We start from the raw sequence: 22,927 nt of genomic DNA, 5'->3' as shown, positions 1-22,927 counted from the left end.
TATCAGATTTAACCTTTGTACATGGCTGCAGCTGTTTACCTGGTGTCGATGCCAATGAAAATTGTGCAATAGGAATCACGGTTCTGGAAATAAATTGTGGATCCATTTAATCCTTTCCAGATTTCAACATTTTCACAACAAACTACAGTACAAACTTATTTTCTTATCTCAAGATTAAGTAAAAATGCTCTGAAGTGTTCTGTCATGATATTCAAACACACACATCATGATAGACACACCAACAGACAAATCAGAACACACAACACCACAACCAATGACAGAAATATATAAAAGCACAGACACGACCCCCGGTGGTCGGTATTAGCTGCAGAGGAGGACCAGGACACATCTGCTACCAAACACACTCAGGGAGACAGCACGTGCAGAGTATCCAGAACGAACTGTATTATAAGAGTTAAAATAAAATAGAGTTGTACCACATACAACTGTGTTGGCTCATCTGTGCACCAGAGCACCCAACACCACATGGTACAGGAGTGGATCGATACCTGCCGGCATACCTCAGTGTACAGAGACAACCAGCAGTGCCCAGGCAAAATGATAGAGCTCCCGGTTCCGCAGCCGCTCCAGTGCCACGGCGACCTCCGCGAAAACTGGCGGCGATTCCGGCAAGTGTTCGAATTGTTCCTGGTGGCAGCTGAACTCCAAGACCTGGATGATAGCGAAAAAATTGAATTTCTCCTCACCATCGCCGGTGCAAGGGCAAGAGAAATATTCACAAGGTTCAGGTTCTTCAGGAGGCAGCAAAGGTACGATTACCAGGCAGTCCTGGACAAATTCTCCAAGTACTGTGAAGAAAACGCAATCCAATCGGCAAGTAAAGGTAAGAAAAGCTGCAGTACTCACCTCGTGGCTGGGATCCCGGAGCCCGAATTCCCAGAGGCCGAAATCCCGGGCCTGAGAGAGGGCTGGGTCGAGGTCGGCGGCCATCTTGCTAAAGGTATCACGCTAGCACAGTTGCGCGAGCAGTGCGCAGAACCGGAAGTTTCGTTTGCGCATGCGCGAGATGCTGCGCATGCGCAGTCAAGAAAACGGCCATCGGTAAAGGAACAGCGATCTGAGCATGCGCAGTCGCTTCCTACGTGCTACATACCGAGCGTCAGGATGTCAGAGGCCCCAGACTGCACCAATTTCAAGGGGAAACGTCCCAAATCCAATTTAAAAGGGAAACGTCCCAAATCAAAAAAACAAAAATCTGTTAAAGCTGTAAAACAACCTTCCCTCACCTGGAATGACAGCACATTGCCGCAAATTGACCCAGGAGATGAATTTGACCTCCGAAGAATCCTCCGACAAGCAGTTACCTACGCACAAGCCGATGATTCCGACCTCGAATACTTCGATGATGATCTTTACAGTGTTTCCGGACCTCGCGAGCCCAATGATAGCTCCGTGGTCCTATACGACTATGACTCGGACGAACCTTTTGTGTTGCACATTGGCGGCCCCCACATTGAATCCGACGCAGATGCGGATTCATTTTTCGGATTTGAGGATCTTTAATCCAGCAGATATGACGTTCCAACTTATCAGTACCGGATGATGCTGCAGCCTGACATTAACAGACAGGGAGCGCTGCAAGCACACGGAGAGCGCCCTGCTGCCACACAGAGCGTGGTCCACGTCCCGCTCAACGTTCCCGACTCTATTAAAGAAGACATGCAAGACTCCAGAGCGCAGTCCTCGCATGAACCAGAAGTGACTCCAGTGTCACAAGCCTCCACAGAGAGCTCGTGGACAGCCTCCACGATAGAAGCAACGCAAGACTCCAGAGCGCAGTCCTTGCATGAACAAGAAGTGACTCCAGAGTCACAAGCCTCCACAGGGAGCTCGTGGACAGCCTCCACGATAGAAGCAACGCAAGACTCCAATGTGCAGTCCTTGCAGGAACAAGACCATGAGGGTCTAGCAACCTCTCCTGACCAACCAGCGGCAGATGATGCAAGTCTGCCATGCTCACGTGAACAGCAAGAAGGCTATAACAGCCTACCTACCATGCTCCACTACACAGCAGCATGACCATGACGGTCTCTCATGCTACAATGAAGGGCACAGCGCTGAAGACTGTTCAAGCCCAACTGAAGACAAGCCAAAGGAATCGCCTCGTCCAAGCCCGAAGGAAAAAGGTTTATGCGCTGACCTTCAGGATCATTATAGCCGAACAGAGATTAATAATGCTGCACGGCCACAGAAGGATGCTGAGGATTTGCTAAAGAAATTAATTGAATGTTTAACTTGCAAGGAGCAGACTGAGAATTGCCAGTGTTTTAGTACGGATCGAGAAAATGGACAAGACATTGATCCTCAGGTAATGGAAATAACACAACCTGAATCATATCTACAGCAGGGACAAATGTCTCCCTTCAACACAACGCCGCATATTCCCAACTTCGGAGACCAGCAGTTAGTCAGTAATGACTCTTCAAACCTTGAGGGGAACATTAATTGCATTGAACCTATACACACTCCACTGATAAATGAGCAGAACATTGGAGCAAGAATCCTGAGGACACCGACATCGAGTAGCCAGATAACAAATTTAAAACCCACAGCAGTTTCACGTGAACCAAGTGTGCTTTCCACTAATGGTGAAGATGCAGATAAGGTCGACCCGATTATCCATTGTACCACACTAACCCCAGTGATTAAGCAGTTATGTATGGGGAGTATAATGTGGGCAATTGAGAACAGTAAAAGAGAGACTGTGACCATGCCAGTCCCAGCAAAATCAGACCCAGAGACCATGAAGGCATGTACATTAGACAAAGATACATATGAGGTACCTGAGAAGAAAAGTGAAACGGAATGTTCTTTGGAAAATAGTACAATGTCGATAGAAACATTGGATCCTATATTAGAGACCATACATATGGGAGAATTTGGGGGTAAGAAACAAGGTTCTGCAATGTCTGGGGGAAGATTTAAAATTCCAAAGAAGAAAAGCCCAAATGAAGGACAACGGCAAGACAATGACAGTCCACCGACATGGTGTGCACCACCAGATGAAAACTCTGACAATTTACCCAACCCTAGTGAACAGCAAGCTGCTAATGAGGATCTATCGACGGGATGTGAGACGAGTGACGACAGCATCCCACTTCCCATGCAAAAGGTGCAAGGTGACAGACCTCGCCTAGTGCGTACCGAGGCACTCGACGATCACGGTGGGACCACTGACGACTGCGGTGGCGGCGCACCGCTTCCACCCTCGATGGCTCGAGCCTCTCCACTGGTTGGTGCATTCCTGCATGTTCCGACTCCAGAAGTGCAGCTTCAGGGAATCTCGGCTGCCTCCAGTGAACCTGTTGGGACTCCGGACGGGGGGCATCGACGGAAGGCAGACCGGACTCCAGATGGGGAGCAGCCAAGCGCCGACTCTGATTCGCGCACGCCAGACCTTGCTCCGGACGGGCGGTGTCGCGGCCTCGGTGATGGCACGCTCAGGGTGACGGCGGATGCCACGGCGACAGGGAATGGATCGCGTGGCAGTCCCACTGGGTCGGCAGTGGCAACCAGCACCGGCGGTCCAAGATGGACACACCAATTCGCGCCATCGCCAGACGTTGATGCGAGCAACAATTCTCTCTCCAAGGCGACATGCTTCGACGTTTCTCTGCGGAGTCGCCCTTCCGGCACAGCAGGTGGCCAGAACCAGCGTGCACGGTCTCGGCCAACTTCCACATCTGGCACCGTCATCGCCTTGCATGATATTAGTGATGGTGCTACTTCGATGGCAACGACCCATCGGCTACAAGATGCCGTCCACCACAACCATAAAAAGAAAACAGACTCCACCTTGTTCCTGGCATGCAGGGCGGATGGATTGGTGCGTAGGCGCAATCAGCGAGCTTTGCGCCGCCTTCCACGCTCGCAACTGAACCGTACGCACACGCCTGATCCTCCACTGGTTCCCAAGGATGACTTCGTGGAGATGCCACGGATCATGCCCCTTCCATCGCCACCAGAACCAAACCACAGCCAAGGCAACAATAACAAAGATGTTGAATGTTATATTTGCACGAATGAAAAACCAAGCACTGCACGAAGTACAACAAATGGTAAAGTAGAGACTTCGGCAACAGCATCACCTCCAACAGTCCAAGGTGAACCAGTGTGACCACAAATCTCCACAGCTGAACCGGCTTGAGGACCAGCCCATTCTTGAGGCGGTCACCCATTAGACTGGACTTATAACGCTGTTCATACGTTCAAAAAGTCAAACACTTCTGTATTATAACCTGTTGTTGTTTATTGTTCCAGATATCGTCTGACCGGACCACTGTTCAAGTTTTTTTTCTCTCGTATCCATGTTTTGTTATGGTACAACCTTGTTAGTGTGACGCACCCGACATCGCCCCATGTAAATAGTTACGTCATATACACACGCTGTACACAACACACACACACACACTCTTAGATGCACTCACGACACAATTATATTTATAACCACGTCGGCACATATCTTTGTAAAAAGGGGGGATGTCATGATATTCAAACACACACATCATGATAGACACACCAACAGACAAATCAGAACACACAACACCACAACCAATGACAGAAAGATATAAAAGCACAGACACGACCCCCGGTGGTCGGTATTAGCTGCAGAGGAGGACCAGGACACATCTGCTACCAAACACACTCAGGGAGACAGCACGTGCAGCGTATCCAGAACGAACTGTATTATAAGAGTTAAAATAAAATAGAGTTGTACCACTGTGTTGGCTCATCTGTGCACCAGAGCACCCAACACCACATGTTCCTGTTGAATAGTTTTTTAAATTCAATTTCTGTTCTGTTGCACACTTGATATTTTGCCCACTTGTCCATTCTTTCATTAAGGGGAGTACGTGAATGAAAGTTGCTGTAATTGTTATAAATGTACTGTTGTCAATCATACTGTGTGGTACATGGATAATTATTCTTACATTTAATCATTTAAAAATGACATTCGGATAAAGAGTAATTTGTTGGCCATTACTCACATCTTCTGACACTCCTTTCGTTCTCCCAGCATGGCATCACCCATCTCGCCCAAAATTGTAGCTTCCACTTCATAGTGAACAACCAAAGCCTTCTCCGTTGGGTGGACATCTATATTACCGCCCTTCACTTTCCTAAAGGTAAATAAATAGTTATTTATATAACTACAAAACAAGTACATATTCCTAATTGTATGAAAACTATGAGCAGAAACTCAAGATACATCAATGTAGTGATCCACAGCCATAATTTTAAAACCCAGATGTTTCAGACAATGTTCGTAACGGAATCCCATGATCATGGATAAATATTCATCCTAACGGCATATTAGGGTTGTTATTGGCTGTTCACGTGGAAACAGCAAATGCACTGTTTTACAGTATCTCAGAATCAAAGGACAATTGTCTATTTCAATACAGTGGCATGCAAGTTAAAGATGTATTTTTTGTTAAGTGAAACAATTTAGGTCTTATGCATTTGCCATTTAGAAAGATAGTGCATATCGTACACATCACTGAACAAAACTTCAGATGGTTCACTCTGCGAATATGGTATATCTCTATATAATTAGAAGGCACATCTCATTTGCAGCTGACTTTACATTCCCACATTATTGAGATTAAATATAAAATAACATCCGCAAGTGATTAATTGGCAATAAACTATTAATAAGCTACAATCAAGAAAAACAAAGCAAAGCAAAACAATAGACAAACAAAGTAAAGAACCTAGAAATTAAGTTGTAGGTTTGAAATCAAGAACCAAATGAGCTGGTTTTAATCCAAATTACCAACAATGACAACACCAAAGTTCAATAGCTTATTCAGTATCTGAAACAGTGACTATCCTTTTGCAGTCAGGGTGTTTTGAATAATTTTGTTCTCTAGTTATGCATTCAATCAATCCTTAAAAGACACCAGATAAATCCATAAATCACTAATCTATCAAATGTTTTTTTGAGTTCAACCATGTGATGAATGCTCAGAATGTGATCCTTTACAAGGCAGGGGTGCCTGTTGTTCCCGCTGCTGTTCGCTCTAGCGATCAAACCACTAGCGATTTCGCTCAGAGCGGCAAAGAACTGAAGGGGATCCAGAGAGGAAAGAGAGCACAGAGTCTCGCTCTGTGCACATGACCTGCTCCTCTACATCTCAAACCCACAAAGCAGCATAGAGGGAATTATGGCTCTCTTGGAAGAGTTTGGAGCCTTCTTGAGGTACAAACTCAACCTGAGCAAAAGTGAGATATTCTCAGTGAACCTGTTAGGGGAAGGGGCAGAGCTGGAGGGACTGCCATTTAAACAGGCTCAACACAAGTTCTGCTACTTGGGGATCCAAATCACCCATGATTGGACACAGATCCACAAAGGGAACCTGACCAGTCTGGTGGAGGAAGTAAAAAAGGACCTGCAGAGATGGCACACTCCTACTCTCCCTGGCAGGGAGAGTGCAGGTAATCAAGTTGAACGTACTGCCTAGGTTCCATACTGATATACATCCCAAAGGCCATCTTCAACTCATTAAGAAAGATGATCATGGCATTTGTCTGGGGGGGGGGGGGGGGGGGGCTCCTGCACCGGGACCTCTCTCTGGGCCCTGGCCACAGCTGCGCTCCATCCCCACCAAACAAACACTCAACGAGCCCAGTGGTGAAGCAACACTCCGCGTCGTGGAACCAAGTGCAACAGCACCTCGGATTAACCAAAATATTCGTTAAAGCCCCCATCAGTTAGGGATTCCTACACAGACAACAGACTGACAACACGAGAGAAACTAACAGAGACGTCCAGCTATTGGGGGGAAACGAGCTACGGTACATGTCGGTCAAAAACGTCTTATGCAGGGAAACAAAAACTTACCCATGACCACCACAATAATTGCTGTTAGAGGGCTTACTGGACACGGACATTTTAGGGAAGGGGAACTGCTACGACCGGTATGGGCAACTAATAGGAAGTGCACGCACACCACTGTACGAGACAAGGGAAAAGTGGGAGTGAAACATAGAGTTTGAAATAGGGCGAGGTCTGGAGCGAAGCACTGCACAGGGTCAACTCCACTTCCACATGCGCAAGCTAAGCCTAATGCAGCTGAAAATGATACATAGAGTCCACTTAACCAGAACCCGAATGAGCAGGTTCTTTCCAGAAGTGGAGAACAAATGCGAACAGTGCCAAAGAGGGCTGGCCAACCACACTCACATGTTCTGGTCTTGCTCAGACTAGTCGGGTATTGGACAGCCTTCTTCCAGGCGATGTCCAAGGTGGTGGGGGTGTGGGTGGAGCCATGCCTGAGAGTGGCAGCCTTTGGGGTATCAGAATAGCCAGATCTCACATGGAGAGGAGGGCCAATGCCCTTGCCTCCCTAATCGTCCACCGGAGGACTCTGCTCGGCTGGCGATCAGCAGTACCACCCAAAGCTGCAGACTGGTTGTCCAACCTATAGGAATTCCTCCAGATGGAGAAAATTAAATTTGCCATCTGGAGGTCGGAAGAAGACTTCCACAAAATGTGAGAGCCAAGTTGTTCCAAGGCCTGTTTGTAGCCAACAGCCAATAACCAATAAATCAGGGGCTGGTTTAGCTCACTGGGCTAAATCGCTGGCTTTTAAAGCAGACTAAGGCAGGCCAGCAGCACGGTTCAATTCCCGTACCAGCCTCCCCGAACAGGCGCTGGAATGTGGCGACTAGGGGCTTTTCACAGTAACTTCATTGAAGCCTACTTGTGACAATAAGCCATTTTTATTTATTTATTTATAAGCCAGAGGAAGGGATAGGGAAGCCACAGTATAACAACGAATGCAAACAAAGGGGGGAGTGGGAAAGAATAGAAAGGGGGGAGTGGGGGAGAATAACGAGGCATGGAGCCCAACCATGCCCAGCAAATAACAAGATATACAGCATCACGCCAACCCAACAGGAACAGGATATAAGAACTGATGAGGGAAGAGGGCATGCCAGACGACATAGAACAAGCTGTAACCGTTGTAAATAATTAAGACAACCAATGTATATATATTTTTGTTTTTGATGTATGTTCACGCTTACATTTGTTCTGTGTAATATGAAAAATCCCCAATAAAAACATTTTTACAAAAGAGATGGCTAATGAGGTATGTTAATTTTCCAAAATTCCCTAGATTCTGGAAAGGTTCCATCAGAGTAGAAAGTATCAAACATAAACCCCTCTATTCAAAAAGAAAGCGAAGCAGCAACAGGAAACAATAGCCCAGTTAGCTTGACATCTGTCTTGGGGAAGGTGTTAGAATCAATCATTAAAGGTGATCAGCACTTAGAAAAACAAGGTAATCAGGAAGAGTTAGCTAAGAATTGTGAAAGAGAATTGTGTGTACTCAAATTCTTAGAGTTCTTTGGATGCCCAGAAGGCATTTGAGGTAAAAGTGCCACATCAAAGGTTATTGCGGAAAGTAAAGGGTCATGGTGTAGGGGGCAAGATATTAAGCATGGATAGAATATTGACTGGCTGGCAGAAAACATGTATGCATAAATGAGTGTTAGTCTGATTGGCAGATGATGACAAGTAGAATCCTGCAGGGGCCTCAGCTTGTTACAATTTTCATCAATGTCTTTAAATGAGGGGAATGAAAGCATGGTAGCTAAATTTGTAGATGACTCAAAGATAGATAGGGAAGTATGGCGTAAATAAGATCTAAAGGGTTTGCAGAGTGAATGGGCAGAAATCTGGCAGTTGGAGTAATGTGGGGAAATGTAAAGTTTTTCACATATTGCTAGAATTTACAGCCATTCAGCCCATTGAGGCTGCAGCGGCCCTAGGAAAGAGCACCCTACTTAAGCCCACACCTCCACCCTATCCCCGATTTGGATCGATTGTTTTGGATTGCCCAGATAAAGTTGGACATTCTGGCACCCAGTTGTCACCCCATTACCTTATATGGAGAGAGGTCACGTGGAAACAGTACATCTAGGAATGGACCACTGGGATTGGGTTCCTGGTAAGACGAACTGCCCTGTAATTCCCAGGGTTATCTCCATTCTCTTTTTTGAACAGGGGCACGACATTCGCCACTCTCCAATCCACTGGTACCACCCCTGTTGACAGTGAGGACGAAAAGATAATTGCCAACGGCTCTGCAATTTCATCTCTTGCTTCTCATAGAATCCTTGGATATATCCCGTCAGGCCCAGGGGACTTGTCTATCCTCAAGTTTTTCAAAATGCCCAACACATCTTCCTTCCTAACAAGTATCTCCTCGAGCTTACCAGTCTGTTTCACACTGTCCTCTCCAACAATATGGCTCCTCTCATTCGTAAATACTGAAGAAAAGTACTCGTTCAAGACCTCTCCTATCTCTTCAGACTCAATACACAATCTCCCGCTACTGTCCTTGATCGGACCCACCCTCGCTCCAGTCATTCTCATATTTCTCACATATGTATAAAAGGCCTTGGGGTTTTCCTGGATTCTACCTACCAAAGATTTTTCATGCCCTCTCTTAGCTCTCCTAATCCCTTTCTTCAGTTCCTTCCTGGCTATCTTGTATTCCTCCAGCACCCTGTCTGAACCTTGTTTCCTCAGCCTTCCAGCCTTCTTCCTCTTTACAAGACATTCAACCTCTCTTGTCAACCATGGTTCCCTCACTCGACCATCTCTTCCCTGCCTGACAGGGACATACATATCAAGGACACGTAGTACCTGTTCCTTGAACAAGTTCCACATTTCACTTGTGTCCTTCCCTGACAGCCTATGTTCCCAACTTATGCACTTCAGTTCTTGTTTGACAGCATCGTATTTACCCTTCTCTGAATTGTGATCCTTGCCCTGTTGCACGCACCTATCCCTCTCCATTACTAAAGTGAAAGTCACAGAATTGTGGTCACTATCTCCAAAATGCTCCCCCACTAACAGATCTATCACTTGCTCTGGTTCATTACCAAGTACCAAATCCAATATGGCCTCCCCTCTGGTCAGACAATCTACATACTGTGTTAGAAAAGCTTCCTGGACACACTGCACAAACACCACCCCATCCAAACTATTTGATCTAAAGAGTTTCCACTCAATATTTGGGAAGTTGAAGTCACCCATGACTACTACCCTGTGACTTCTGCACCTTTCCAAAATCTGTTTCCCAATCTGTTCCTCCACATCTCTGCTGCTATTGGGGGGCCTATAGAAAACTCCTAACTGTTCCTTTCCTATTTCTGACTTCAACCCATACTACCTCAATAGGCAGATCCTCCGCGAACTGCCTTTCTGCAGCTGTTATACTATAAGAGGGTGGTATACTTTTACCACCGTCCCTAATCCTATTGAAACATCTATAACCAGGAACCTCCAACAACCATTGCAGCCCCTCTTCTATCCAAGTTTCCGTGATGGCCACCACATCGTAGTCCCAACTACCGATCCATGCCTTAAGTTCACCCACCTTATTCCTGATGCTTCTTGCGTTGAAGTATACACACTTCAACCCATCTCTGTGCCTGCAAGTAGTCTCCTTTGTCAGTGTTACCTTCCCCACTGCACGCTTGGATGTCCTGAACATCGGCTACCTTAGTTGCTGGACTACAAGTCCGGTTCCCATTCTCCTGCCAAATTAGTTTAAACCCTCTCGAAGAGTACTAGAAAACCTCCCTCCCAGGATATTGGTGCCCCTCTAGTTCGGATGCAACCCGTCCTGCTTGTACAGGTCCCACCTTCTCCAGAATGCGCTCCAATTATCCAAATACCTGAAGCCCTCCATCCTACACCATTCCTGCAGCCACGTGTTCAACTGCACTCTCTCCCTATTCCTAGCCTCGCTATCACTTGGCACTGGCAACAAACCAGAGATGACAACTCTGTCTGTCCTGACGTTTAACTTCCAGCCAAGTAAAATGGAGTAGTGATGACTCATGTAATCTGTTCTGAATTCTGCCCAAAAAGCAAGCCATATGGTTTGGTTATCATAAGAATAAGAGGGGCTAAGTAAAGAGACACTCACAACTGAAAACAAAGGCAAGAACATGTTATGATCCTCGTGGGGGAACTGTAAACCAAAATGATAAATTTACTGAACCCAAATGAAGAAATTACCAAGACTTTTGTAGCTTTCACTTTGACATGACTCGGAACCAATACAAATGAAACATGAATTAACAGACAAATAATACTTAAAATAAAAAGTTAATATTAAGTTACTTTTAATTCATTTGCTACAGTACAAGTCTTAAAATTCCACAATTGTGAGTTTTTCCACTTAAGGCTATAAATGTGTCTGCATCAGGCTAAGGTTGCCTCAAATTAATTTCACTTAGGAGTCTCCAAGTCTGCAGAGCGATAGATTAACAAGATGTTAAAGATGATAATGCAACTAATTCCCAAACTCATGCAATAAAGGTTGTGTTTACATTACAAATGCTGTACCATTAAGATGCAGGTTTGCTGTGTCTGGGGCCTGACTCTCAATAATATAATATTTGCATTGGTGCAAAGAAAAACCACTACAGCGGTAAGCTTGAAACATACTTAAATAAAAGCAGCTAGTAACCCTACCTGCCGGCTAGTGTATCAGCAAGACTAAACTTCCACCTGATGTTCTTCTCGCACAAAATGATACAAATCATGAGAAAGTGGGTATGTATGTATGTATATTAGCTGGCTTAAACCCAATCTAAAGAGATAGGATAAAAGTCTCTGGCTGCAGGAGTCCAGTGTGAAATAAGTTTGAGAAATCTAAATCCAGTTCCTAATGGATACAGACCTGCTGCCTCTAATTCAATAGAGAATGACAAATGAACATGCAGATGAGCTTATGGATGGGTGGTGAGAAACAAGGACAAAATCCCACAATAAAGCAGGAGTGCTCATTTGACCTTGCGATTGAAGTGCATTGTTATGGTAAAGAAGAGAGAACTGGACTTTGCTTTTAGCTGCTCTATTCCTGACCCGGTAATGCTGAAAGTAGATGCTGCAAATGGGAAACATTCTATTTCCCCCAACATCAACATCCTCCACAATTTGAAAAGCAATGATTTCTGCTGGGAGACAAAATTGAAAACCTATCAATCTGGGCAGTTATGAGCACATCAAACAAATGGCTATATTGGCAGAAGCCTTCGTTCAGGTATGCAGCCCTTCCACTTCACAAGGTGCAAAGCCAAAGGAAAACCTTCCCCGCCCACACAAACCTCAAAACTATCCCATTCACCTTCCTAAAAAAGGACTTTGGAACAAAAATCAGGAGGTTCTGGAATACAAACAAAACCTTTTATCTTCAGCATCTGCACTCACCCCACCATAGACAATGGCAGCACATCCCATCTCTTGAAGTCTGCCTTCATTCCCTCCACCAGCAGCGCCAAGTTCAGCATGTGCAGCTGGGCCCAAATCTGCACCACCTGTATTCCAAGATAGCGAAAGCTCTCCCCACCACCCGAAACGGCAATTCCCACAGCCTCCTCTCCAGTCTCCATGCATTAATTGGGAACACCTCACTTTTCTTCATATTCTCGCTTTTCCTCATATTAAGCTTCTACTTCGATTTATTTATTTATTGGCACATGTACCGAAGTACAGTGAAAAGTATTTTTCTGTGGCCAAGGAACGAAAAGCAGCCAAACTCATCCAGAATCCCTATGAACATATCGAGGCTCTCAATCGGGTCTGAAAAATATACAGGAGGTCATCTGCATACAGAGAAAGCTGATGCTCAACCAACACCCGCCCCCCCCCCCCCCCCCCCCCCCCCCCACACACACCTCCCCAAATTCCCCTCTGCACCATTGTCACGGCTCTATTGCTAGAGCTAAGGGCAGTGGGGAGAGCCGTTACAATAGTGCAGAGGGGAATTTGGGGAGGTGTGGGGGGCGGGTGCGTTGGTGGAGCATCAGCTTTCTCTGTATGCAGATGACCTCCTGTATATTTTTCAGAAGGCTTAATGTGAGGAAAAACGAGGTGTTTCCAATTAATGCATGGGGACTGGAGAGGAGGCTGTGGGAATTACCGCCCCTTCATGAATCCCGTCTGGTCCTCTCCTATAACCCCCGGCACACAACGCAACGTCAGTACCTTCACCAACAACTTTGCGTCTACATTCAGTAGCGAGATCGGGCAGTACGATCCACTCTGCTCCAGGTCCTGTCCTTCTTTAAAATGAGCGATATAGAGGCTGCAACAGTGTTGGGGGCAGAGCTCCCCCCTCATCATCGTCTCATTATACATCCCCACTAGCAGGGACCCCAGCTCCAACCCAAACTTCTTATATTAAAAAAACTCAGCTGGGAATCCATCCGGCCCTAGGACCTTCCTTGCCTGCATCCCCCCCATGCCACCCATCACCTACCTCAACCCAATCATGGGCCCCAATCCCTGCACCTCTTCAACTCTCTGGTAAGTCATAAACCAACCCCATTGATGGAATACTTCACTTCCTCATTGCTCATGCACCTCACACCAGAAAACACCCCCTAAATCGGGTGGAAAAGGCCAAGAATTTCTACCTTAAGCGGGAGCCACCAAATGTGCGACCACTCACCACTCGTGGGCAGCACGGTAGCATTGTGGACAGCATAATTGCTTCACAGCTCCAGGGTCCCAGGTTCATTTCCCGGCTTGGGTCACTGTCTGTGCGGAGTTTGCACATTCTCCCAGTGTGTGCGTGGGTTACCTCCGGGTGCTCTGGTTTCCTCCCACAGTCCAAAGATGTGCGGGTTAGGTGGATTGGCCATGCTAAAATTGCCCAGTGTCCAAAATTGCCCTTAGTGTTGGGTGGGGTTACTGGGTTATGGGTATAGGGTAGAGGTGTGGACCTTGGGTGGGGTGCTCTTTCTAAGAGCCGGTGCAGACTCGATGGGCCGAATGGCCTCCTTCTGCACTGTAAATTCTATGATTCTCAGGCCACCGCAAGTTCCCTGATTCACCCTCAGTTGATCCCTTATGCCTTCGTTCATCCACGGAGTCCCACTAATTGTAGTTTATTCTTTCCCTTAGCTAAATATGTTCTCCTGCACCCAATTTTAATTTTTTTCCATCATTACATCAATGTTTACCGATATAATTATTTTCCCAAGTTCTATTGTCAGCTCCTAAATATCATCTCTTCTCTAAGCTGTACCCTTGGATTTTGTCATATTTATGTCCTGCTCTACCATGATATTAAAGTTCTTATATTATGGTCACTATTGCCAATATGCTCCTCTACTTTCGCTTCTCCTATCTGCTCCGATTCATTTCCACTGCTAGATCCAATAGCCAATTGTCCTTTTTTGGTGTTTTTACACACCGAGTTAGAATGCAGTCCTGTCCATGCCCTTATCACCTAGACCCACCTCTTCTGTCAGGGTAGTTCAAATCCTCATGATTATTATTCTGTGCTGTTCACTCAATACTCCAATTTATCTGCATATTTCTTCCTCCACCTCCCTTCCACTGTTCGGTGCTCTGCTGATGACGCCTTCCTTGGATTATTATGGATCCCTTATTATCTTTTATACCAATCCATACTGTTACGATCTCAGTAGATAAATATCCAAAATCCTAGTTATTAAAAAAATGAAGCCACAAGATGTTATGGCTTAAAACAGGAAGAATATTTACTGTACAGGAGTCAGACAAAGCATAAATGCTCTTAGGTACCACCTAAACTCTGAAACCCAGAATCAATGCAAGTGAAACATAAATAAGTAGGAAAATTGAGGTTGATAATGAACTAGAAATTAAATTAAATGGCAGATACAATGAGACAGATCTTACAAATTGGATCAGCAGTCTGCTCAGTATAAAGATCATTAACCTCGGTCACAAAATCCTTCAAAACTCTGTCTTCTGAAGAATTTCAGCTTCTCTTCTTCTCGGACGTGGCCTGATCCTCAGGCAACAGCAGTGCACAACCAACCTGGGTTCCACAGGTACGGTCTTCACCAAAAATGGCACGGATCTGCTGAATGGGGCAGCACAGTAGCACGGTGGCTAGCACCGTTGCTCCACAGCTCCAGGGTCCCAGGTTTGATTCCTGGCTTGGATCATTGTCTGTGTGGAGTCTGCACATTCTCCCCATGTCTGCGTGGGTTTCCTCAGGGTGCTCCGGTTTCCTCCCACAGTCCAAAGATGTGCAGGTTAGGTGAATTGCCCATGATAAATTGCCCTTAGTATCCAAAAAAGGTTAGGTGGGGTTACAGGGTTACGGGGGTAGGTGTGGGTTTAAGTAGGGTGCTCTTTCAAAGGGCCGATGCAGACTCAATGGGCCGAATGGCCTCCTTCTGCACTGTAAATTCTATGATTCTGTGAACCTCTCCAACTCTCTCTGGTTGGCACAGATCCAGCAATGTGCTCTTTAAGAATCAGAAATTGCTGCGGCATCGATCCAGTTTTCATTTCCAATTCCAATTTCAGTCTCATTTTCCTTCAAATCTGGGAGGGTCAATTTCCTGCCTCAGTTTCCCTTCGAACATATAAGTTGCTCACCATGTAGATTAAGCTCACTGCTGGGGAACTGGAAGTGTTTCTCACATACCATAACAGTTTAAGATAATGAGATCATGAGCACACACAATGTTTCATTCACTGACAAAGGCAGGAGGCTTCGTGAAATGGGAGATTTCTGAATCCAAGGGTTTTCTTGGATTGGATTATTGTCACGTGTACTGAGGTACAGGGAGAAGTATTGTTGATTGACAACCTGCTGAGCCAATCCTCAACAAAGCTGGCTGACAGTGGATCGAGAGGCCAAGTCTGGAATAAGTACCATACAAATGAGAAATGTTGCTTGCTATCTTTTTTTTTTTAAATAATTTTTATTAGGGTTTTCACAAAATATCAACAACAGAATGAAAAAGAAACCCAATAGAATTAAATACAGAACAAAGTAAAACAACCCACGTGCCCCCCTCCCCCCTATACATAATAATAAATTAACATCCCGAGTTAACACAAAGCAAACATGGCAAATATATCCACCCCTCAGATCCCCCAGGGTAAATAAACAAAAATAAAATAGACCCCCCCCCCCCCCCCCCCAGGTTGCTGCTGCTGGCCATTGTCTACTGTTCTGCCAGGAAGTCCAAGAACGGTTGCCACCGCCTAAAGAACCCTTGTACCGATCCCCTCAAGGCGAATTTCACCCTCTCCAATTTAATAAACCCCACCATATCGTTGATCCAGGATTGGGGGCCTCGCATCTCTCCACTGAAGAAGAATCCTTCGCAGGGCTACCAGGGACACAAAGGCCAGAATACCGGCCTCTTTCGCCTCCTGCACTCCCGGCTCCCCTGCAACCCCAAATATTGCAAGCCCCCATCCCGGCTTGACCCTGGATCCTACCACCCCCGACACCATCCTTGCCACGCCCTTCCACAATTCCTCCAGCGCTGGGCATGCCCAGAACATATGGGTGTGATTTGCTGGGCTCCCTGAGCACCTAACACACCTGTCCTCACCCCCAAAGAACCGGCTCATCCTTGTCCCGGTCATGTGTGCCCTGTGCAGCACCTTAAACTGTATGAGGCTGAGCCTCGCGCACGAGGAGGAAGAGTTCACCCTCCCAAGGGCATCTGCCCACGTCCCACTCACATCCCCTCCTCGATCTCCTCCCCCAACTCCTCCACCCACTTACCTTTCAACTCCACCACCGAGGCCTCCTCCTCCTCCTGAATTACCTGGTAAGTTTCCGAGATCTTCCCGAATCCACCCCCCCCCCCCACCCCCCCCCCCCCCCACCACCACCCACCCTGAGAGCACCCTATCCTGTATTGTGCGTGGCAGCAACCGCGGGAATTCCACCACTTGCCGCCTAGCAAACGCCCTTACCTGTAAATATCTGAAGGTGTTCCCGGGGGGGGGAGATAAACATGGGGAGGCACTGGAACAGGAACAAAAACCTTGGGAGCACCGTCATCTTAACTGACTGCACCCTACTCACCAGGGACAGCGGCAACGCGTCCCACCTCTTAAAATTGCTCCACTAGCCTCGTGAAATTAAAGTCTATGCAGGGCCCCCCAGCTCCTGGCCACCTGGACCCCCAAGTACCTGAAATTCCTCTCTGCCCTTTTTAGTGGGAGCTCGCCAATCCCCCTCTCGTGGTCCCCTGGGTGAACCACGAACAACTCGCTCTTCCCCATGTTGAGCTTGTACCCTGAGAAATCCCCGAACTCCCTGAGGATCCTCATTCCCTCCGGCATTCCCCCCACCGGGTCCACCACATAGAGCAGCAAGTCGTCCCCATAGAGCGACACGCTATGCTCCTCCCCGCCCCCCTCCAGTTCCTCGACTCCCTCACTGCCATAGCCAGGGGTTCAATCGCCAGTGCGAAGAGCAGGGGGGGACAGGGGACACCTGTGCCGCGTCCCTCAATGCAACCGAAAGTACTCAGACTTCCTCTTGTTCGTGGCCACACTCACCATCGGGACCTCGTACAACAACCTAACCCACCTGCCAAACCCCTCCCCAAACCCGAACCTCTTCAGCACCTCCCACAAGTACCCCCACTCTACCCTATCAAAGGCCTTCTCATCGTCCATCGCTACCACTATCTCTGCCTCCCCCTCCCTCGCCGACATCATAATAACATTCAGGAGCCTCCGCACATTCACGTTCAACTGCCTCCCCTTCACGAATCCCGTCTGGTCTTCGTGGATCACCTGCGGCACACAATCCTCAATTCTCGTGGCTAAGACCTTCGCCAGCACCTTGGCATCTACGTTTAACAACAAAATCGGCCTGTAAGACCCACACTGCAGGGATCCTTGTCCCGCTTCAGGATCAGGGAGATCAGTGCCCGGGACATCGTCGAGGGCAAAGCCCTCCCCTCCCTTGCCTCATTGAAGGTCCTAACTAGCAACGGGCCTAATAGGTCCACATATTTCTTGTAGAATTCGACAGGGAAATCGTCTGGCCCGGTGCCTTCCCCGCTTGCATGCTCCCTATCCCTTTGGCCAGCTCCTCCAGCGCAATCGGGGCCCTCAATCCCGCTACCAGTCCCTCCTCCACCTTCGGAAACCTCACTTGGCCCAGAAAGCGGCCCATCCCGCCCTCCTCCCGTGGGGGCTCGGACCGATACAATTCCTCATAAAAGTCCCTGAAGACCATTGATGTCAACCCCACTCCTTACCACATTCCCTCCCCCATCCTTAACTCCCCTGATCTCCCTAGCTGCGTCCCGCTTCCGAAGCTGATGCGCCAGCATCCGACTTGCCTTTTCCCCACACTCATAAATCGCCCCCTGGGCCTTCCTCCACTGCACCTCCGCCTCCCTGGAATACGCCTCTTCCTCAACAGTCCCTCTTCCGGCACCTCCGCATACCTCCTGTCTACCCTCACCATCTCCCCCACCAGCCTCTCCCTCTGCTCTCTCCTCTCCTTGTGGGCCCTAATGGAGATCATCTCTCCCCTAACCACCACCTCAGCGCCTCCCATACCACCCCCACTCGGACCTCCCCGTTATCGTTGGCCTCCAGGTATCTCTCTATGCTTCCTCGGACCCGCTCACTCACCTCCTCGTCCGCCAACAGCCCCACTTCCAAGTGCCACAACGGGCGCCGGTCCCTCTCCTCCCGCAGCTCTAGGTCTACCCAATGCGGGGCGTGATCCGAAATGGCTATCGCCGAGTACTCTGTATCCTCTACTCTCGCTATCAGCGCCCTACTCATAATAAAGAAGTTGATCCGAGAATAAGCCTTATGAACATGCGAGAAGAATGAAAATTCCCTAGCCCCCGGCTTTGCAAATCTCCAAGGGTCCACCCCTCCCATCTGGTCCATAAGCCCCCTCAGCACCTTAGCCGCCGCCGGCTTCCTACCCGTCCTAGACCTGGAGCGATCCAGTGCCGGATCCAACACCATGTTAAAGTCCACCCCATTACCAGGCCCCCCACTTCCAAATCCGGGATCCGACCCAACATGCACCGCATAAAACCCGCATCGTCCCAGTTCGGGGCATACACATTGACCAGCACCACCCTCTCCCCTTGCAGCTTACCACTTACCATTACGTACCTGCCGCCATTGTCTGCCACAATGCTCGATGCCTCGAACGACACCCTCTTTCCCACCAAGATCGCCACCTCCTGATTTTTGCCATCCAACCCGGAGTGAAACACCTGACCTACCCACCCCTTCTTCAATCTTACTTGGTCTGCCACCTTCAAGTGTGTCTCCTGGAGCATGACCACATTAGCCTTCAGCCCTTCAGGTGCGCGAACACCCGGGCCCGCTTGACCGGCCCGTTCAGTCCCTTTACATTCCAGGTTATCAGCCGGATCAGGGGGCTACCCGCCCCCCTCCCCCGCCGACTAGCCATAACCCCTCCTTGGCCAGCCACGCGCCCGCACCCCACGCCCGGCCCATTCCCCACGACGGCAGACCCCCGTCCCAACCCCCTCTACTCGCTCCAGCTCCCCCTTGGCCATAGCAGCAGCAATCCGGTTCTCTTCTCCCCCCCCCCCCCAGCTGCTTTACTCCCCCATTGCACTCCCGCAAGTCAGCTGACTCCTGCTGACCCTGGCTACTCCCGCCTCTCCTTCGACACCTCCCATTGTGGGCCATACCCTCCTCCTCCTCCATTACCCATCCACAGGCTCTCCGCCTCACCCTTCCATCCCAAGCATGGGAAACAACCCTCGCTTCCCCGCCCCGGCCCCGCCAGCCTTCAGCACGGGAAAGAGCCCGCGCGCTTTCCACCTGCCCGGCCCCGCCACCTCTGTCGCCGCTCCATTTACAGGCCCAGTCCCCTCACCCCCGACTCGGGCCTCACCCTCCCCCGCGGGGCCCCATCCCCTCAACTGGCCATCCACCCTACCGGCCATCCACCCCTACTCCATTTGCTTACCCCCCTCCATGAGCCCGCCCGACAGACCCAACCAAAACAGTGCCCAACCCACCCTAACCACCCTCATCGAACCAAACAGAAATAGGAGCAAAGAACCCCCCCTCAAGGTGTAACACTCCGACTGCAATCCCCGACCACCCATCCCGACCCTCAGTTTGAGTCCAGTTTCTCAGCCTGGACAAAGACCCACGCCTCCTCCGGAGACTCAAAATAATGGTGCCGGTCCTCGTAGGTGACCCACAGTCGCGCCGGCTGCAGCATGCCAAACTTCACCCCCTTTCTGTGCAGCACCGCCTTCACCCGATTGTACCCAGCCCTCTTCTTCGCCACCTCCGCACTCCAGTCCTGGTATATTCGAACCTCCACGTTCTCCCACCTGCTGCTCCTCTCTTTCTTGGCCCACCTGAGCACGCACTCCCGATCAGCAAACCGATGAAACTGCACCAGCACCGCCCGCGGTGGCTTGTTAGCCTTGGGCCTCACCGCCAACACTCTATGGTTCCCTTCCAGCTCCAGGGGCCCCTGGTAGGACTCCGCTCCCATCAGCGGGTTTAGCATGGCGACCACATAGGCCCCCACGTCCGACCCCTCCAGCCCCTCCGGGAGGCCCAGAATCTGCAAATTCTTCCGCCTCGACCGATTCTCCATGTCCTCGAACCGTTCCTGCCATTTCTTGTGGAGCACCTCGTGCGCCTCCACCTTTACCGCAAGGCCTAAGATCTCGTCCTCGTTGTCGGAGACCTTTTGTCGTACCTCGCGGATCGCCACCCCCTGGGCCGTCTGGGTCTCCAGCAGCTTGTCGATAGAAGCCTTCATCGGCTCCAGCAGATCCGCTTTAATCCACCCACTGCATCCACGCTGCCTGGTCCCCGCCCGCCGCCATTTTGCTCTTCTTCCCTCGCACCTTCTTTGGGTTCACCACCACATTTTTAGTCGCCCCGCTCCTGGTCCAAGCCATACACTGTCGGGGAACTATTGCAATCTCCTTCCCACACTGGGAAACGTCGGAAAAATGCAGTTGAGGGCCCTGAAAAGAGCCCAAAAGTCCGTTTTTAGCAGGAGCTGCCGAATGTGCGACTTAGCTCCGCATAGCCGCAACCAGAAGTCTGTTGCTTGCTGTCTAAGTGACTGTCACTCAGTGACAATTTTTTATAAAGTGATGTCAAATCCTATCACGGCATAAGGTTTAATAGGAAATCAATAAATCATGATGTGAACAGCATTCTGTTCAGTCAAGGATTGCTAATAAAATAAACCAACGCGAGAGTTCACAATTAACTTCATCCCACTACGCAGCTCATTTGCCTGCCTTCTGGATGATTGGAGAGCAGCATATGACATGTGTGAGATCACTATATCTAGGACACAGTGATCCGTTTTACTGTTGCTGGTCCTGTGGTATGACAAACAAAGAACACGACAGCACAGGAACAAGCCCTTTGGCCTACCAAACCTGCGTCAGTCCAGATTTGTTATTCAGACCTGCTACTTATTATCCAAATGATCTGAATCCCTCCATTCCCCGCCCATTCATGTGTCTATCAAGATACATCTTAAAATGTTGCTATCGTGCCTGCCTCCACCATCTCCACCGGCAACACGTTCCAGGCACCCACTACAATTTGCGTGAAAAACCTTTCCCACACATCTCCCCTAAATTTTCCCCCTCTCTCCTTGAACCTGTGCCCCCTTGTAATTGAGTCTTCCACGCTGCCTATACCTCTCGTAATTTTGCAGACCTCAGTGCTATCATGTCACTGGATAACGGATAGAAACCGTAAACTCTGTTAGGTGATGCAAGAACTCCTTATAGAGATACCAGCAACATTGAACCTGAAATAATTCATATTGAGATCTCAAGTTAGTAACAATCATCTTAAAAAGTTAAGTGTACATCAATTGAGCTAAAGTCACAACCTGTTCAAAAAAGTAAGAAGGAATATTTCATGAAATGCAAAATCTACGTTGAATTCTGACGATCTTACCTTCCTTTCCAGTTACCAGACCACATAAACAAAGTAGAGAACATCTCACTGTACACATGCAACGATCAGGTCTCAGTGACAAAAAGCAACCAATATACTTTTTAATGAGTGTTGGGAGAAAGAAGGCACTACAGTTCACAACATCCTTTAATCTGCCAAATATGATAAACCGTTAATAATTTTCCATAAAACATTGATAGATATTGCACAAAACAAATCAGACACATCAGCTATCATAAGTCATAAATGTTAACCAATAGAAAGAAATTAAATTTTCAAGCAAATCTGTCCCTGAACAAATCATTATCATTCTTTTCATCTAGCAGAACATTTAACTACAATGTTAAATGAGATTGCTATCTATTCAGACCAAATCGGTTCTTAATTAAAAAAATATTCTGCCTTTGAACTAGATTATAACTTTTCTCCATTTCACGATTCTTCCCAGTACAAGTGAAAGTAAATCTATTCATGGAAAACATTACATATTCAATATGCAAATGTTTCTTGTTACTAACTTGATATCTCACTAGAAATTATTTCTTGGAATATATTAAGACAGTTACAGAAGGTTAAGATGTAACAAATCAAGAAATATCTTGAACACATCAGCATGAACCATGAGTTGAATAATCTGCCCAAAATATACACATTTAACATCACACCTGGTATATACAACATTGTTAACATTAAGATCATTAAAGTTACTTTTGATGTATTACTGTAGGAAAAACAAATCTATGTCCTGGCACTTTTAACTGCAGGCTCAAAGTTATTGCTTGGCTGCCATAGCTGGCTTTGCATTTTCTTCCCTGTTTTAAAGTCAGTCAGTTCGGAAATAAGCCAACACAACACAAATTCTTTACAACACAATTTTGTGACTATATTATTTAGTTTATCAGGTTGGTAATTCTCTTCAACAGTTTCCATTACTAAATGATCTTGGCCACACAGTAAAAATGAAGATGTTTTATTAGAAAACATTTCAGAACTAATTTATTATTTTATATCCGATGGTATGCCAATAACTTTGACCACTAATCCTCAATTTCCAGAATTTCAAACTCAGCTTTCAGAAACAGCACCTAGGCTTTCCCCTTTCTTAAAGTATCTATTTTTTGCATTCTGTTCAAGTAATATATTTCTACAGTTATA

General features: G+C 47.7%; 1 protein-coding gene across 1 annotated transcript in view; it reads right to left on the bottom strand.

Annotated features, from left to right (window-relative positions):
- Positions 1-22,927, bottom strand: part of kifap3a (kinesin-associated protein 3a) — a 403,618-nt gene that overhangs the window by 364,954 nt on the left and 15,737 nt on the right. Inside the window, exon 2 of the mRNA XM_072511212.1 lies at positions 5,010-5,141. Within this exon, the coding sequence (XP_072367313.1) occupies positions 5,010-5,141 (132 nt within the window). The remainder of the gene's footprint in view (positions 1-5,009; positions 5,142-22,927) is intronic.

This window comes from Scyliorhinus torazame, chromosome 7, assembly GCF_047496885.1.
Source record: "Scyliorhinus torazame isolate Kashiwa2021f chromosome 7, sScyTor2.1, whole genome shotgun sequence".
Lineage (NCBI taxonomy): Eukaryota > Metazoa > Chordata > Chondrichthyes > Carcharhiniformes > Scyliorhinidae > Scyliorhinus > Scyliorhinus torazame.
The sequence above is the reverse complement of the archived record's forward strand: the minus strand, read 5'-3'. Positions and strand labels throughout refer to the sequence as shown.